Source organism: Odocoileus virginianus, chromosome 5 (genome assembly GCF_023699985.2).
Source record: "Odocoileus virginianus isolate 20LAN1187 ecotype Illinois chromosome 5, Ovbor_1.2, whole genome shotgun sequence".
NCBI classification, from domain to species: Eukaryota; Metazoa; Chordata; class Mammalia; order Artiodactyla; family Cervidae; genus Odocoileus; species Odocoileus virginianus.
This window is the reverse complement of record NC_069678.1, coordinates 75,726,424-75,746,006: the sequence shown is the minus strand read 5'-3', so window position 1 is coordinate 75,746,006 and position 19,583 is coordinate 75,726,424. Positions and strand designations below refer to the sequence as shown.

General features: G+C 36.8%; 1 protein-coding gene and 1 pseudogene across 6 annotated transcripts in view; one reads left to right on the top strand and one right to left on the bottom strand.

The window, feature by feature from the left end:
- Nucleotides 1-19,583, bottom strand: part of EPS15 (epidermal growth factor receptor pathway substrate 15) — a 141,191-nt gene that overhangs the window by 8,936 nt on the left and 112,672 nt on the right. For all 6 annotated transcript variants that reach the window (XM_070468159.1, XM_070468162.1, XM_020907253.2 and 3 more), the window contains one exon: nucleotides 1,327-1,403. In XM_070468159.1, the coding sequence (XP_070324260.1) occupies nucleotides 1,327-1,403 (77 nt within the window). The remainder of the gene's footprint in view (nucleotides 1-1,326; nucleotides 1,404-19,583) is intronic.
- On the top strand, nucleotides 15,432-16,019 carry LOC110146403 (large ribosomal subunit protein uL6 pseudogene; annotated as a pseudogene).

Here is a 19,583-nt window from a genome sequence, read left to right as displayed (position 1 = left end):
CAAAAACGTCTCCATTGTTCAGTTGTTAAGTCGCATTCAACTCTTTCTGACACCACTGGACTGTCGTTGCATGCCAGGCTCCTCTGTCCTCCACTATCTCCTGAGTTTGCTTAAATTCATGTCCATTAAGTCAGTGATGCTATCTAACCATCACATTCTCTGCCGCCCCCTTCTCCTTTTGCCTTCAATTTTCCCCAGCATACCTTGCTAAATGTTTCCTGGGGGAGGGGTATGGGTGTGGGGAATAACACCCAGTTGAGAATCAATGATAGAGACAATTTGACACACACTCTAATTTTACTTTTTTGGCCTGAATTGATCATAGGGTTACACTGGAAAATAGGCAGTGGACATATACTGCTAGGCTGTTATCTTAATACTAACCTTAACAGCCTCAGAACATAAAGTCAAGGAACCAGTGCAGAGAAGATGGAATGAACGCTCAGATTTTATAGCCATTGACCCAGACAGTCTACAGGGGGAAAATGTAGTTAATTGGAAGAAACATGCTTAATTAGACAGAAGATTCTTAGTCAAAGACGTAGAAAACAAACTTTTGGCTACCAGTGGGGAGAACGGGAGAGGAGGGGGGACAAATTAGGGGACTGGAATTGACATTTACTCACTACTATATATAAAACAGATAATAAGGATCTACTGGATGGCACAGGGAACTCTACTCAGTACTCCGCAATGGCCTCTATGGGAAAGAATCTAAAAAAGAGTGGATATATGTATGCACACATGATTTATTTGTTTGCTATACAGCAGAAACTAACACAACACTGTAAATCGCTATGGTGGTGGTTTAGTCACGAAGCCGTGTCCGACTCTTGTGACTCTCTGGACTGTAGCCCGCCAGGCTCCTCTGGCCATGGAATTTCCCAGGCAAGAATACTGGAGTGGACTGCCATTTCTTTCTCCAGGGGAGCTTCCCAACCCACGGACTAAATTTGGGTCTCCTGCATTGCAAGCAGTCTTCTGCATTGCAGGTGGATTTTTTACTGAATGAGCACCAGGGAAGCCCTAAAATCAACTAAACACAAATAAAAACAAAACATAAATAAATCTAAAAGAAAGAAAACTCTTAAAGTTGTTGGGCAAGCCTGTAATGAAAAAATTATCTGTTCCATCACCATTGTTTTTGTGCACAGAAATGTCTACTTTGATTATATCTTGTATTTCATTTGTCTGAAATCTACATTTGCTATGACTTATTGAAATCAAGTTGCAATGTTTGTGAAAGGTTAAAAAATCAAAAGGACAAATTGCTCCTTTGGTGGAAACACAGTATATTTTACCCTCCCACTAATTACTGCAAATTACCTTTGACAAAGTGCTGAAGTCAGCAAATCCATCTTCAAATGATTCACTTCCAAAAACAGAAGCAAAGGGGTCTGTGGCTAAAATGAATAAAGAAAATCAATGCAACAGGACAGAAAAACATCAAATTGCATGTTCCCTTTTTGTGAGTAACATTCAGACATATGAAAATATCTACTCCCAAATATGAGTCCCTGAATTTATGATTTAAGTCCACAAAGACAGATGAACACATTGATATCCTCACAAGAGATATACCTTTGTATAAATCAACTGATGAATGATTTAAGAATCAAAAATATATAACTAACTGTAGGTAAAGTGTTTAAGGCTTTGAAATATACATCAAATAATATAGCTCCTGTATGCTTAAACTATTTCTAATAAAGACATCAAAAAGTGAAAAACAAAAACAAAAACAAAACCCATTATTTCACATTTCACACACATCCCTCAAGGCCATTTCACCTGCTACCATATCCACAAAGCCTGGAGTATCCTGGGTGTCTCCAGTTTACAGAGCAAAAGTGATCTCTTCTTTCTTTGTGGCACTGACTGTATTATGGTTATCTGGGACTGATACATCACTCTTAGTAGATTAGTGCGGTCCTTAGAAACAAGGAGTAACATTTATCCAAAGAAGAATGAATGGTCAAAAAACATTCACTTGGCCATACATACAAAATTTAAGAAAACAAGAAGACAGAGTTTCTAACATCCAAAGAACTCACAGTATAGTAAGAAACATACAAATAATAATAAAATAATCTTAAATGAACTAGTAGAGAGGTATGAAAAACCTGGAGTAGAAGCCACTGTCTAGGAGAATCAAGAAAAGTACTGAAGAAGCCATTACATTTGAGCTAGGTCTCTCAGATAAAGAAGGGAGCGTGCTGAATAAATGCAGGTGGGGGAGAGAAACCTATTACAGGCAGAAGGAACAGAAACTGCAAAAGCAATATTTAATCACTGCTTCACAGGCATGAGAAGTTATCTGTTCCATCATAGTGCACTTAACAAACAGACTAACATTTTCAGCTGGCACAAACTGACTTACTTTGTGATAGGTTTTTGCCTATTTAGGCATAAACGCTACCAGTAAAGTCAAAGAATGTTTACAGGAATTGCAGCTTGATATAGGAAAGTAGAAAGAAACAAAGAAAGGAGAAGAGAATCTCAAAAGAGAGGGTAAGACAGAGCAAATGGGCACAGAAAAAACGTTCTTGTTATTCCTCAATTCTTCATGTTTACATCCTATCAGTTTTAGGACAAAAGTGTACTCACCCACTCATGTAAATGTATAAAGTGTGCCTTTATCTCTAACAATAAGCACACCATGGACATAAACAAAAGAGGGGCAAGGAAGATCTATATTATCTTTGTCTTGTCACCAAGACAGTCATGGGGTGGGCAGAAGCATAGAGAAAATCAGTCTTTTAGGGATACACCAACAACTCTGAACCTGAGGAGGATTTTGAAAGTCCAGAGTTACAGGAATCCTACAAATTTAGTCATAAAGGATGCTTTTGTATTACTATGTATCCGCTGAGTCCCACGGCCTGAGGCCCAGCCTGGTCATGGCTTTCCCTTCTTTCTCCTCTTCCTGTGATTCCTGATGCAGTGGCAGCTGAGCTGCAGACTGAGCAGGATGCAACACTCTCCTGACTGGTAGAAGGTTAATGATGGAAAAGGAGTTGGCCCCATTTCAGTGGCTGCTGCTGCTACTAAGTCACTTCAGTTGTGTCCGACTCTGTGTGACCCCATAGATGGCAGCCCACCAGGCTCCCCAGTCCCTGGGATTTTCCAGGCAGGAACACTGGAGTGGGTTGCCATTTCCTTCTCCAATGCATGAAAGTGAAAAGTAAAAGTGAAGTCACTCAGTCGCATCCAACTCTAAGCGACCCCATGGGCTGCAGCCCACCAGGCTCCTCCGTCCATGGGATTTTCCAGGCAAGAGCACCAGAGTGGGCTGCCATTGCCTTTTCCGCATTTCAGTGGAGGGAACTGAAAAATCTGCTTCATGCTTTTGCTCTGCACTGTCCCATAGCTTTTAAAAACAGTCACTATACACGTGGCAGTAGTGCAGAGTTAGGTCAGGTTTGACTGAAATATTATGAAGTGCACACTGTGAAAGACACTATCAGCAGAATGAGGCTTTGAATGCAAATGTGATCCGATTAGCACCCTCTTCTCGCCAAGCATCAAGGTAAGGATCACTTTGGAGAAATACACAGAAGCATCATTTAAAAAACCATCTATAGTCCATCAGCTGAAATAATCCTGAGGAGAAGAGCTGAGGAATGGGCAACATGGGTGAAGAGGATCAGGAGATACAAACTGCCAGTCATAAAACAAATAAGTCATGGGGATGTAATGTATGTATAGCATGGGACTAAAGTTAGTAACACTGTATTGCAAATTTGAAAGTTGCTAAGAAAGTAACTCTTAAAAGTTCTTATCACTAGAAAAAGAATTGCAACTTTGTATGGTGATAGGTGGTAAACAGACTTATTAAGATGATCATTTTGTAATGCACACAAATGTCGAATCCTTATGCTATTCACCTGAAACTAACATATGTCTATTATACAATAATTTAAAAGAAAGAATCCTTACCAATATTTTTGCATACTTGTTTAACAGATTTTTTTCCTGGTATTCTGTCCTTATATATTTGAGATCACACTATGCTGAATGCTTTTTTCTGAGGTGTAAATAATAAAGCTACATTTAGGCATATTTTACCCCTTTGTGCTGCACTTAGTCTAAGTTCAGCCGTGTTCGACTCTTTATGACCCCATGGACATAGCCCATCAGGTTCCTCTGTCCATGCAATTCTCCAGGCAAACCACACCTTCCTCCAGGGGATCGTCCCAACCCAGGGAATGAACCCCGGTCTCCCATATTGCAGGCGAATTCTTTACCGTCTAAGCCACCAGGGAAGTCCAAGAGTACTGGAGTGGGTAACCTATCCATTTTCCAGGGGAACTTCCCAACCCAGGAATCAAACTGGGGTCTCCTGCATTACAGGCAGATTCTTTACCAGCTGAGCTACCAGGGAAGCCCCTTTTAACCCTTTAACCTAATTTAATTCGTAGCATTCATCATACTTGACATGTTATATATTTGTTTATTGTGCTGTGCTTAGTTGCTTAGTTGTGTCGAACTCATTGTGACCCCATGGGCTATAGCCCACCAGCCTCCTCTGTCCAAGCAATTCTCCAGGCAAGAATACTGAACTGGGTTGCCACATTAGCTCTATAAAGACAGGGACTTTGTTTTGTTCACTATTATATCCTCAAGGCCTAAAGCAAGGTCTGGCAAAGATGAGACACCTATTTTTCTTGAAAATACTGAAAGAAAAAACCATCTCATTACTAAGAATCTTCCAAACAGATGCCATAACATTTCTCAGTACAACCAGCTGACCAACAAGGAATAAGGGAAACCTTAAGGCTCACAAATAATCCCCACAGAACAGCTGTCTAACCAGAGAATCTTGGGAGGAGGGAGAAACCTTTTTTACCTCCATGAATGCTCAAAATCCATAAGATAATTAAGCTCAAACTCATAGATAACCTTCAAGAGATACTTGTGAATTAGTCATCAGCAAAGGATCTACTTTCTCAAGCTGGTCTCCAAAGAGTTCACTCACTCACTCAATAATCCACTCACATTTACTAAGCATCTATCATGCTCAAGCCTAGGTACCAGGGATTTAGAGGGACAGAAGACACATTTATCTTCAAAGAACTCATGATTTAACTGAGTGGTATACTTGTACACAATTGCTACACAGAAAATGTTAAAGTTGAAAGAGAGCAAAGGAGAAATAACAACTAGATTTACGCTGAAAGGGCAAAAAAAGACTTTACAAAAAGCTCTCACTCTCTTTTACTTGTAGACAGAAAGGAGGTGGGAGAAGAGATACACACTCACTACACACAAATATACATCTATTCATATACACATATCTTTTCACTCAAAAATTAAGTGGCCATGAAGAGACATGATTGGCCTGTGGTTTGTGGAAATGGAGAAAATTAGAGAAAAAAACATGAAAGAAAGCAGAGGCTAAGAATTATAAAATATATGAACATATGCATGCTTAGTTTGAGTCATTTCCTATAAAAACACAGACCTACTTGACATTTTCCTAATGCTGGTATCAAAGATGCTGTGGGGACATCACAATAGCTCTTCTATAACCTCAGAATGTTATAAAGTTTTAATTAAGAATTGGAAAGATGATGCATTTTCTCATTAGAAGTCAGTAAAATATTCCATGCAAAAAGTTTTCTGGCACCTGAACTAATCTCATTTATCAATTCAGTTCAGTTCAGTTCAGTCAGCCATGTCCAACTCTTTTATCGAATTGTAAAAAGAATGTTTACAAGTCAAAAAAAAAAAAAAAACCCACATAGAAACTGAGTAACCTGAATTTGCTTTCTTTAGTTTTCTTTCTTAATTTACAGGGTGTCTATCACCAGGAGCAAATGCTAAAACAAAAAACAACAACAACCCAATGTGAGACAAAAATATTAAAACTATTTAAGGTCCTTCGATCACTGCCATAACTACTAAATTTTAGAGGTACAGTGATTTATCATTTAATTTTTAAAAACAAAAATTTACCTATGTTTTTATTTTGAAAGCTTACAATTCTCCTGTTCTGTGGGATTAATCTTTCTGCTGAGTAAACACTAAATTTCCCGGTGAGTAAGGAAGGTAAACATCCTGTGTTTGTGACTCTGGTTCTATAATGCCACGTATCTGAGTCTCAGTGGTTTCTAGATGGCAAGAGTGTATGAACAAGTAAACTAAATAAATATATTAAGAACCTACATATATTTGTAAGTTGGAGGAAAACACAGATTTACCAACTTAAACATTAAAAAAAAAAAGTCCATCTTTCATTTCTCAAACAAAAGAATTTTAAAAACAAAAGAGAAGAGAAAACTATAGACTAAAAGAATCCTTTCCAGGAAAAGAGTTGACAACATATACACACACTCTTCACTGCCAGATCTCACTTGGAACTAGCCAAGAGTATATTACAAGTGACATTAGTCTGCATTTGCAAGCCACTAAAAAGTGGTAGCAGTAGTAACAACAACTACCGTCTACTATGACAGGAACTAATACTTTAATATACATTATCTCATGTAATCTACCCCACAAAGCCCGAAGTGTAATTATTAACCTCACTCTATAGTTTAGGAAACCAAGACTTAGAAAAACCTATACAACTAGCAATGTATGTGAGTTAAGCTCAGGCAACTGGACTCAAGCATTTATGTCCTACTGATGACAATCTCTTTACAGACTGTTTAGGTTTCTATTGAATTCAAAATTTTATGACAATGTAGCAGATTTGAGACAGATAATTTATTCATTTTTTTAGCAGTCAATTTCTTCATTCTGCTAAGTCCCGGAAGCACTAGGATGGGACAGTAGGGCTGTAACAGAAGATAACTCACAGATCTGTGCTTGGACAACTGAATAAGATGGTAATGCTATTAGCTGAAATGAGATATCCAGAAGATGTTCAGTACTATTTTACACTTCATAGAGTGGACAACTTCTTTCAGACATGTATCTGTGAGTGGGTAGCCATTCCCTTCTCCAGGGGATATTCCAGACCCAGGGATTCAAACCGGGTCTCTCACATTGCAGGCAGATTCTTTATTATCATCTGAGTCAACAGGGAAGCCCTCTTATTATTAATACACACACACATTTATTTGGAACACAGGGCTAGTGACTTAGATTTGTGGTTAGTAAAGAAAGCTGAGCGCCGAAGAATTGATGATGCTTTTGAACTGTGGTGTCAAAAGAAGACTCCTGAGAGTCCCTTGGACTGAAAGTAGATCCAATCAGTCCATCCTGAAGGAAATCAGTCCTGAATATTCATTGGAAGGACTGATGCTGAAGGTGAAATTTCAATACTTGCGCTACCTGATGTGAAAAACTGACTCATTTGAAAAGACCCTGATGCTGGGAAAGATTGAAGGCGGGAAAAGAAGGCGACGACAGAGGATGAGATGGTTGGATGGCATCACTGACACAATGGACATGAGTTTGAATAAACTCCAGGAGTTGGTGATGGACAGGGAGGCCTGGTGTGCTGCATGCAGTACATGGGGTTGCAAAGAGTCAGACAGGACTGAGCGACTGAACTGAACTGAGTAAGATCAAATATTAACAAAGACAATTCTGGCAGTGATGCAGATAACAGATCAGCAGGGTGAAGAGACTGGAGGCAATTTAGTATCACAGTCCAGGTAAAACATGATGAGGACCCAACCAAAGCTGAGTATAAGGAGGAATAGACAGAGTCCAATTGTGGGTAAAACAACAAGACATGGCAATTTATTCAAGATGAGGAAGGACAGAGAAGTCTAGGATGACTGGCTGAGGACCAGTAACAGTGTAACTAGTATAAAATTGGAATGTAGAAGGAGGTAAAGCTTTACTCTTTGTAATTGCTTATATTATACTTCGAAGGAGAGACTAACTGGAAAAGATGACAATTAATTCTAAGCACTGTTGAGTTGACACCTAAGGAGATATATCCAGCTGGTAACTTGAAGGTACTGGAGGCTCAGGAGAGAGATCAGGCATCAAAGACAAAATCCAGGAGTCATCAGAGAACAGGCTATAGCTGAATGCACAGAACTGGACAACACCATCACAGGAAGTATGTAATGAGAGAAGAACAGAAGCACCAGACTAAATATAGAACAGAAAGATAGCCTCATTCTTCAGCTTTTTCTCTAGGACACTGAGATTATTTTCTTGCTCTTGTTCTGAATAAAAGACATCTGTCCCAGATACCTCCTGGGAGCAAACTGGCCTGAGGGAACAGAAACCAGCACAATACAGGGCAACAGGAAAACTTTCTAGAGCATATTAGATCAGCAGTTCTCAAAGTGTGGTCCATGTATCCCACAAGACCTCTTTAGGGAGGTCTGTAAGGTCAAAACTATCTTCAAGATATGAAGATGATATTATCTTTCTCATTGTATTGACTAATCGCAACAGTGTTGCAAAACCAGTGGTGGGTTAAAAAAAAAAAAGTGGTGGATGCCTTAGTAGGAATCAAGGCAGTGACACCAAACTGTACTGGCTGTATTCTTCACCACCACAAACTCACGGAGGGGAATCATGGAGGGAAAAAGGCCAGGTGTACTTACCAATGTCTGTCCTTGATGAATCAATAAAAACTATTAATTTTAAATAAGTTGTGACCCTTCGGTACACATCTAAAAATTATGAAAGATAAAATGAGAAACACACACAAAACATTTCTGCTGAGTACCAAAGTATAATGGTTATCTGAAGGAAAAGCACTTACATGATGGTCTGAGAAACAAAGTGAACTAGCTGCTTTTTTCTTGGAATACCATTTTTACTTAAAAGAAGAGACAAGTAAATGATGGTTATTCGGTTTTAGGTATTTCAGGTATCTTCCTAAATAAAGGGCTTCCCTGGTGGCTTAGAGGCTAAAGCATCTGCCTGGAATGCAGGAGACCTGCGTCCAATCCCTGGGTCAGGAAGATCCCCTGGAGAAGGAAATGGCAACCCACTCCAGTACTCTTGCCTTGAAAATCCCATGGACGGAGGAGCCTGGTAGACTATATAGTCCATGGGGTGGCAAAGAGTCGGATACGACTGAGCAACTTCACTTTCTTTCACTTTCCTAAATAAAGTGAATCTGTCACTTACAGGAAAACAGCTGAAAGTATTCTATGCAGATGATAAACATTACAAGCTATCAAGTAAAAATTAGAATCTTGGAAAGGTTTATCTGCTTTGTAAGCTTAACATTATACCAATATTTAATTAAAAGACTCTCATGAGACGGATGGTGATATCAATAAATGTGATTTAAAAAACTATTTATAATGAAATGTGCTAACAATGGAAGACACACATAACTGAGTGAACCAATATGTTCCAAATGATCAATGCATGTTACAAAGCCATATATGGGGCACAAGATTCATTCATTGTTCAAGAAAGACTAATGGAGTTTAATGCAACAGAATATGAAAAGTTCATCGATACAGTTTCATATTCCTAATTGTAACTAACTTTGTGTGTGTGTGTATGTGTGTGTGTGTGTAACTAACTTTGAAGAAACTAAAATTTATTGATTTTTGGTATAGTAGCAAACTCCAGGAGATAGTGGAGGACAGGGAAGCCTGGCATGCTGCAGTCCATGGGCTTGCAAAGAGTCAGACACAACTTAGTGACTGAACAACAAATAACAACTAAGAAAAATTCCACAATTATCTAAAAAGTCTATTAAAATAAGCCTCCCTTTTTCCAACTGTGTGAGGCAGATCTTTATTTCATACATTTCAAGCAAGACACATAGTGTAGCACACTGAATGCAGAAGTAGATACAAAGATCCAGCAAAAGGTGCACATTTAAAGAGCTTTGCAAAAATATATAAACAATGCTACTCTTCTCACAATATTTTTCTTTTTTGGTCTGGAGTTATTACTTTTGTTTAAAAATATGGTATTTATGTTAATATGTAATGGGTTTATTATTTTTGTTTTTAAATGAATTTAAAATTTTTAATTTCTCAGTTTTAATTTCTAACAGTAAATACTGATAAATAAGACCCCCAAAACAAAAGTTCTTTGAGGGTCTTCATTCATTTTAAAAAGGATCCTGAGACCAAAAAAGCTTGATAATCTCCAAAGTCACTGCCTGTGTTTGCTTCAAATAACCCACTTCTTTCCTAATTAGTTTTTGTTATCAAAGTTGAAATAAGAGCCCAGTAAGGTGAAGTCTGAATTATTTTCCCTCAACCCCAAAGTCTTTAGACCTTTTATAAGATTCTTATAAAATTCTTTCTTTTTTTTTACCTAACATTTTTTCATTTGCTCTCAGGACCCTTCATCAAATTCTGGGTTCCAAAGACATCTTAATTTTCCTTTTTACTATTAGTAAATAAGAGGCAGGATAACATAGCAGAAAGATCAATGGACAGGGATTTAGAAGTAAACTAGTAAGCAGTCCTGGGGCTCAGCTTCTCTTCATATACTAAGCAATCAGACCAGATAATAATTCTCAAATCTTAGATGGAATTCCAATATATGAAACAAGTAAGATGGATTTTAAGAATTCACTCTTAGAAGTCTACAAGCAATAAATGCTGGAGAGGGTATGGAGAAAAGGGAACCCTCTTACACTGTTGGTGGGAATGCAAATTAGTACAGCCACTATGGAAAACAGTGTGGAGATTTCTTAAAAGGCTGGAAATAGAACTGCGATATGACCCAGCAATCCCACTTCTGGGCATACACACCAAGGAAACCAGATCTGAAAGAGACATGTGCACCCCAATGTTCATCGCAGCACTGTTTATAATAGCCAGGACATGGAAGCAACCTAGATGCCCATCAGCAGACAAATGGATGAGGAAGCTGTGGTACGTATACACCATGGAATATTACTCAGCCATTAAAAAGAATTCATTTGAATCAGTTCTAATGAGATGGATGAAACTGGAGCCCATTATACAGAGCAAAGTAAGCCAGAAAGATAAAGACCATTACAGTATACTAACACATATATATGGAATTTAGAAAGATGGTAACGATAACCCTATATGCAAAACAGAAAAAGAGACTCAGATGTATAGAACAGACTTGTGGACTCTGGGAGAAGGCGAGGGTGGGATGTTTCAAGAGAACAGCATCGAAACATATATTATCTAGGGTGAAACAGATCACCAGCCCAGGTTGGGTGCATGAGACAAGTGCTCAGGCCTGGTGCACTGGGAAGACCCAGAGGGATCGGGTGGAGAGGGAGGTGGGAGGGGGGACCAGGATGGGGAATACATGTAAATCCATGGCTAATTCATTTCAATGTATGACAAAAACCACTGCAATGATGTAAAGTAATTAGCCTCCAACTAATAAAAATAAATGGGGAAAAAAAAAAGGACTGGAAAATAAATAAATAAATAAATAAATAAATATTTATTAAAAAAAAAAAGAATTCACTCTTAAATTCTTTTAAGTTCAAATTTATAACATTTACCTATCACAGTGACAATGCGAACAATGAAACAATTTTGATTAACACAAATGTTTCAAGTCAGGGATCAAACTTATTTCTGTACTTGGCTTTGTTTGCTCTATTTGAAAAACATTATTCATCCGAGAAAGCAACTTATTTCTGAACGAGAGTCTTGTAATCTCATAGTGATTTAAATAAATGTTTGTTTATAGGTTTACACAAAACCCACATAACTTGATATTATAGTGCACTCCAACATTAAAATCTGGTTCGTAATAGATCTGAATGCATATATCTAATTAAATTGCAGTTTTTAAAAATTCAGAGACACAAAAAATAATGAAACTAGACTTGGCCAACTCCCTAAAGGCCCTTCTGGAAGCTGGTTTCATGAAAAATAATGTGAGAACTCTGGTCTAGAGCATGTCTATGGTTCCTTCAGCTCTAACAAAGGCAGTAATGTAAGTTTGAGAGGGAAAAAAAAATGGGTGGCATCACCCTACTCCAATTTTTGTATTGTCAGAACTGGATGAGAAGATATAAGGCAGAGGCATGGTAACAAAATGATTAATAGCATGAGCTCTGAAGTAAGACATGGGTTAGAAACTGAGGCAGCTATTGTGACCCATGGCAAACTATTTATTTTTTTTTTTTTTTTTTTTTTTTAATTTTTATTAGTTGGAGGCTAATTACTTTACATCATTACAGTAGTTTTTGTTATACATTGATATGAATTAGCCATGGATTTACATGTATTCCCCATCCCAGTCCCCCCTCCCACCTCCCTCTCCACCCGATCCCTCTGGGTCTTCCCAGTGCACCAGGCCCGAGCACTTGTCTCATGTACATGGCAAACTATTAAAGAGAGAAAGAATAGCACCTTCCATATAATCATTATAAAGATTAAATGATAAAAATGCAAAAACAAAGTCTGAATGACCTATATGGCTGTGGAAAGAAAGAAAAAAGAAAAAGGACATTCAGACAACTGACATGTCTTACGTCTGTGGAAAGTCTGTGTAACTCAGCCCCATACGCAACTAACATATTGCCCACTCAACTCTAAACAGTTTAAATTCTTAGATTCTTATTCAAATCAAGATGTCAGCTAGACTGCAGATGACAAAGATACAGACTCTCATTTTATATGTAAAGATGGTTCAACACAGGAAAATCAATTAACGTAATACACTACATTAACAAAATGAAAGAAAAAACCCCCAGATGATCATCTCAATTGATGCAGAAAAAGCATGTATTTGACAAAATTAAAAATCCTTTCATGATAACACTGAACAAACTAAGAAAAGAAGGAAACTACTTCAACATAATAAAGACCACATATGAAAAGCCAACAGTGAACATCATACCAATGGTGAGATACTGAAAGCTTTTTCTCTAAAATCTGTAACAAGACAAGGATGCTCACCTTCACCACTTCTATTCAACACAGAAATCCTAGCCAGAGCAATTAGGCAAGGAGGAACAAAAAAGGCATCCAAACTGAAAAGGAAGAGGTAAAATTATCTGTTTTCAGATGACACAATCTTACATGCAGAAAACCCTAAAAAAAAAAAAAAACTTTAGAATAAATGAATTCAGCAAAGTAGCAGGATACAAAATCAATGCACAGAAATCAATAGCATTTCCATATATTGATACTCTGGACAATCTGCAAAGGAAATTAAGAAAACAATGACATTTACAATAGCATCAAAAAGAATAAAATACTTAGGAATTAACTTAACCAAGGAAGACTTGTATACTGACAACTATAAAACATTCTGAAAGAAAGCAGATGCAGATAAAGAGAAAAACAGACAACATTCATGAACTGGAAGACTCAGTATTGTTAAGATGTTAATATCATCCAAAGCACTCTACAGATTCAATGCAATCACTGTCAAAATCCCAATACACTGTTTTGCAGAAACAGAAAATTTACCCTAAATTCATATGGAATCTCAAGGGACCCTGAATAGCAAAAACAATCTTGAAAAACTGACAGAGTTACAGGCCTCAAACTTCTTGATTTCAAAACTTATTACAAAGCTATTGTAATCAAAACAGTTCTGGTCTTAAGACACTTTGATCAATGGAACAGAATAGAGAGCCCAGAAATAAACCCTTACATGTGGAGTCAAATGATTTTCTGCAAGGATGTTAAAACCACTCAATGGGAAAGGAAAAGTAGTTTTGGGAAAATGGGATATCCATATGAAAAAGAATGAAGTAAAATTAACTCAAAATGGATCAAAGACCTAAATGTAAGACCTACAACTAAAAACTCTTAGAAGAAAACGTAAATGAAAACTTCACAATATTGGATTTAGCAATATTTTCATGGATAGGACACTAAAAGCATAGGCAACAAAAGAAAAAGTACATTAAAAGTACAACATCAAAATTTTAAAGTTCTGTGCACCGAGAGACAGTATCAACAGAATGAAAAGGCAACCTATGATATGGGAGAAAATACTTGCAAATCTTATCTCATAAGGGTTTAATATCCACAAAATATAAGAAACTCCTACATTGCAACAAGAAAAAAGCAAACAACTGATTTTTTAAATGGGCAAAGCATCTGAATAGATGCTACAAAGATATACAAATGACCAATATGCATCATTATTCACTAGAGAAATGCAAATCAAATCAATGAGCTGCCACTTCACACCATTAATATGCTTATTATTTAAAAAAAGTAGTATGTACTGGCAAGGATGTAGAGAAACTGGAATCCTTGTGCACTACTGATGGGAATGTAAAATAGTAAGGCATGGAAAACAGTATGATGGCTTCTCAAAAAATTAAAAACAGAGTTACTATATGATTGAGAAATTCTAAATACCTAAAAGAACTGAAACCAAGGACTTGATTAGGTAGTTGTAAACTCATGAATAGGAGCATCATTCACAACAAAAATGTTGTGAATGCAAGTCAAAATGTGGATGCAAACCAAATGTCTATTGATGGAGGAGTATATAAACAAAAAGTGGCATATTCATACAACAGAATATCATTCAGTCTTAAAGAAGGATACATGCTGATACATGCTACAACATGGATGAACCTTGAGGAAAATTATGACAAATGAAATAAGCCCAAGACACAAAAAGACAAATACGATAGGATTCCACTTTTATGAGGGACCTAGAGTAGTCAAATTCATAAACACAGTAAGTAAATGGTGTTTGCCAGGGCCTGGTAAGAAGGGGAAATGGGGAGTTCTTATTTAACTGGTAGTTTCAGTTTTAGGAGATGAAAAAAATTCTGTAGATAGATGGATGTGATGGTTGCACAATAACGTGAAGGTATTTAATATCACTAACTATATACTTAAAAAGTGGCTAAAATGGTCAATTTTATATCATGTATTTTCCACCACAATGTTAAAATACCCACTTATCAGAAAAAAAAAGAACAATATGCCCCCCTTCCCCAAATAAAAATTCTCATCCACTGGGCTCCTTTTACATGCTCTGTGAGAACAGTAATTGATTCACCCATTCATTCAGTAATATTATGTCCCCAGGTATGGTTTAAGGTTCTTGGGAGATATCAGTGAATAAAAAGATTCAAGTTCCTGTGGACGCCAAAATCTAGTAGAAGAGGAGATAAATAAGAGAAAAACACAGAAATTTACATAGTACACTGGAAGGTATTAATAAGCCAAAATACAGTAAGAAGGAGTAGAAAACATTATGGTGGGAGTGCTGGGCTAGATAAGGTGACATTTTGGCCAAGATTTGTTAGAGGTAACAGAGGTCATCCTGTGGATATATGGAGAAAAATCATCCTAGGAATGGGGAACAGCAAAGAGCTGAGCCTGTTTCTTGAGCAACAGTAAAGTCAGTGTGATTGGAGCAGAGTGAGCACAGGTAGTAACAATGAGATGTTATTAGAAAGCTTTAGGCCACTGTAAGGCTTTTACTGTATATAATTTGAAGGTAGAATCAGTTAACATTTATTGATACATTAGAGACAGAGTAAGAGAAAAGAACCAAGGATGATTCTAAGATTTTAGGTCTTAGCAATGTTAAAGATGTAATTACCATGGGTTAGGATGGGGAAAGCTCTTTGCTACATTTACTGTGAGAATGAAAACCATTCTCAGCAGACTGTCAACATTCCAGAAAAATTTTTGACATTACTCTGAACGGACAGACAGTTATTGTGAAGGGCCCAAGAGGTACCCTTCAACCACATCAATGTAGAACTCCGTCTCCTTGGAAAGAAGAAGAGGCTCTGGGCTGACATATGGTGGGGAAACAGAAAGGAACTGGCAACTGTTCACAGGATTTGTAGTCAGAGCATGATCAAGGGTGTTACATTGGGCTTCTGTTACAAGATGAGGTCTGTGTATGTCCACTTCCCATCAACGTTGTTATTGAGGAGACTGGTTCTATTGCTGAAATTTGACATTTTCTGGGTGAAAAATACATCCACAGGGTTCGGATGAGGCCAGGGGCTGCTTGTTCAGTATGTCAAACCCAGAAAGATGAGATGATTCTTGAAGCAAACGATAATGAACTTGTGTCAAATTTGGCTGCTTTGATTCAGCAAGCCACCACAGTTAAAGACAAGGATATCAAAGTTTTTGGATGGTATCTATGTTTCTGAAAAAGTAACAGTTCAGCAGGCTGATGAATAAGATCTGAGTGGTCCGGCTGCAGAAACAGCAAGATGCCAGATGGTTCCATGGATTCTACTGTGACATTTTAAAGAGGCAATAAAAAGTCTTTTGATTTGAGAAAAAAAAAAAAAGATGGGGAAAGATTCAAGAGTAGCAGGTTTGGGAAGAAAGATTAGGTGTGTTGTGTTAGACATATCTATGAGATGTTTGAGTGGAGATGTCAGTAGATAATTGGATACAGGTGTCTGGAGTTCATGGGAAAAAGTGTGGCTAGAGTTAGAAATCAACACGGAGAGAGTATGTAAAACCGTAAAACCAGATGAGAACCCCAAGGAACAGAGACAGAGAAGACAAGTTCTGAGTCTAAGACCTAGAGCAACATAACATAAAGAAGTTTGGGAAAAGAGAAAGAATTAGCAAAGAGACAGAGAAAGAAGGACCAAAGAGGCTGGTGGAAAACTAGAGACATCATCTGAATGTGAGTCCATCTATTACTACTTCCTTAACCTTGTGAAATGGCTTCATCTCTCCATTTCTTGGTTTTCCTTGTCTGTACAATAAACATAACAGCAATTTTCTCAGGTAGTTGCTGTGAGAATTAAACAAGACCAAATATGAGAAAATAGCACATGCAGTGCTGGAACTAAGCAAGTGCTCAGTAAATGGTATCTATTACTATGATGATAACAACAATAAACCTTAGCCCACTTCCAGTCTACTATAGTCATCTACCACTTTACAGGAAATGAGCTAGGAACTGGAACTGAAAGAGAAGACCAACAAAAGCAACAGAAACCTACACTGAGATCACAATCTACCACTTTAGCCTCACTTAACCTGACTATTCCTCTATCTATAAGTAAGCTTTACCAAAATGTCTGCTTTTCTTCGAACATGCACTGTATGTCCTTGCTCTCTTTGCTTTAACTACGTTTCCCGTATCTACTTATGTAGGCCATTCTTTCAAGGCATACCACAAAAGTCACCTTCTGCTCTGAAATCATTCATGAGTTGCCCTAAAGGGAGGCCATCTCCCTTTTCTTTAAATGCTTGCAGTGTTAATGAATTCTCATGGCACTTACCATTCCTCAGTGTGGGCAATCAAGAGTTAATTAAAATGTATTAACCTTTCATTTTATTCTCTTAGGTTATCCTTTCTTGTCATATAATATCCCTATCAATACATTAATTCATCAGTTCAATAATGAGACTCTAAAAGAGCTCATGTATTTTAAAAAGATACAATTTGACCACTTTTATTACAATAAGCCTTTTAGAAATCTTATTTGCTGTAGTTCTAAATTTTAGGTTAAATCCAAACCCAGCACTACATTAAATCTTTTTTTCTACATATCTGCTTTTTTACATTCTTTATTACTTATGTTGGATGTTAATCTTCAAGCTGAAAACAAATAATGCACACTGTTGAATCTCATCTTGATATTTCCCCAAGAAATTCAAATTGTGAAGGCATTTCTATACTAATCTTTCTCTACACTCATAATCCTCAATTTGTCACAATCAGCAAATTTCTACACTGAATAACTCACTCTATTTTCATCTGGAAAAATAAGGCACCCTATTTTTAGCATGATACTGAAGTATTTACATGTTTGAGTCTACTTCTAATTCCCTGCTCTCCTAGACAATAAATGAATAGAGAGAAATAGTTACTTAGTTGAAAAAGCTTTTAGACTCTATCAGCCATAGGTTTGAATCTTGGCTTTATTGTTCAAATCTAATAAAACTGTAAATCTTGACCAAGTTACTTAATGTTTGTATCTTCAGTTTCCTGACCTCTAAAGTGGGAATATGGGATTTATTTGGTGGTTTAGTGGTTAAGACTGTGCACTTCCACTACAGGGGGTACCAGTGCAACCTTTGATCTGGGAAGTTCCATATGCTGCAAGGTGCAGCCTAAATAAATAAGTAAAAGTATGACATACTTCGGGTGTGTGAAAAGGCCAAGACTCTTTAAAAATAATAATAAAATAAAGTGGGAATAATACTTAAAAGGTTTAGGATAAATGGAAAATTAGATTCCATAAGTAAAGCATGAAGACAGTATGCCAGAATAACATTTAGCTTTTCTCTGTATTATTAACAGAATCTATGTACTATTTGTAAAGTTATTACATTACCTATGGGAAGCCATTGATTTTTATTTTTTACTGATTTTATTTTTAAAAACTTTTCTTATGAAAAATTCAAAATAGATAAAAATACAAAGCTAGTATAATGAACCCTTATGTATTTATTGCTTAGCTTTAGTACTTAGCAACTTTATTTCCTATACACACTCCAGCTTAATCACTCTACAAGATTATTTTGATACAAACCCTAATTTAATCACTTCTCATCTCTAAATCTGACATAATGTATCTCTAAGATAAAGACTTGTTTTGTTTCTCTGGTTTTGGCCATACTATGTGGCATGTGTGATCTTAGTTGCCTGACCAGGGATTGAACATGTGCCCCTTGTAGCAGAAGTGCAGAGTCTTAACCACTGCACTGACAGGGAACTCTGAAGACTGTTTTTTAAAAGACAAAACTATAATAGCATTTTCATATCATCTTAAAAAATAAAAAAATTTCTTAATGTCAACCTGTCCAAATTTCTTTCATCTCATAAATCTTTTTTTAGTTGATTTATTCAAATCAAATGCAAGCAAGATCTACACGTATTATTTACGTGATACGCTCCTTAAATTTGTTTTAACTTTTAAGTTTCTTCCCCCTTCTCTTTTTTTTCCTATAATATTTTTGTTGGAGAAACATGGGAAATCCCAAGGGAGTTTTGCTAATATGGGAAGCCACTAATTTTTAAATTTAGGTCACTATCCATAAGAATCAATGCTGACTTTGAAACTTCCAAGGAACACTGTCTTTCATAAAGCAAAAAGACATTTTTATTGGTTTTACTGACATTTGCTAGAGTACATATTAAGCTCTTTAACATGAACAGTAAATGAGATAATGATAAGAAAAGTAGAAAGTAATACACAAACACCATTATTATTATTGGTAGAACGTAACAGGATACATTTAGGTTGGTGCAAAAGTAATTGCGGTTTAATATTGTTGAAATTTGCCATTTGATATTGGAATACATTCTTAAATAAAAGTGATTATGTTATATATCATTTTGATGTGCATTTCTTGTTTTATGCTTTTTGCTAATAAATTTTACTTGCTGCTTATTTTATATGCATTGCAGACTATGAAAATGATTGTTAGACAAAAAACAAATTAGAGCAGTCTTCATATTTAAGTTCAAAAATGGGTCAAAGCAGCAGAGATGACTCACAAAATCAACAGTGCATTTGGCCCAGAAACTGCTAATGAACATACAGTGCACTGGTAGTTCCAGAAGTTTTGCAAAGGAGACAAGAGTCTTGAAGGTGACGAGAAAAGTGGCCAGCCATGGGAGGTTGACAACAACCAATTGAGAGCAATCACTGAAGCTGATCATCTTACAACTAGACAAGAAGTTGCCCAAGAACTCGTTGACCATTCTACAGTCATCTGGTATTTGAAGCAAATTGGAAAGGTGAAAAAGCTCAAGAAGTGAGTGCCTCAAGA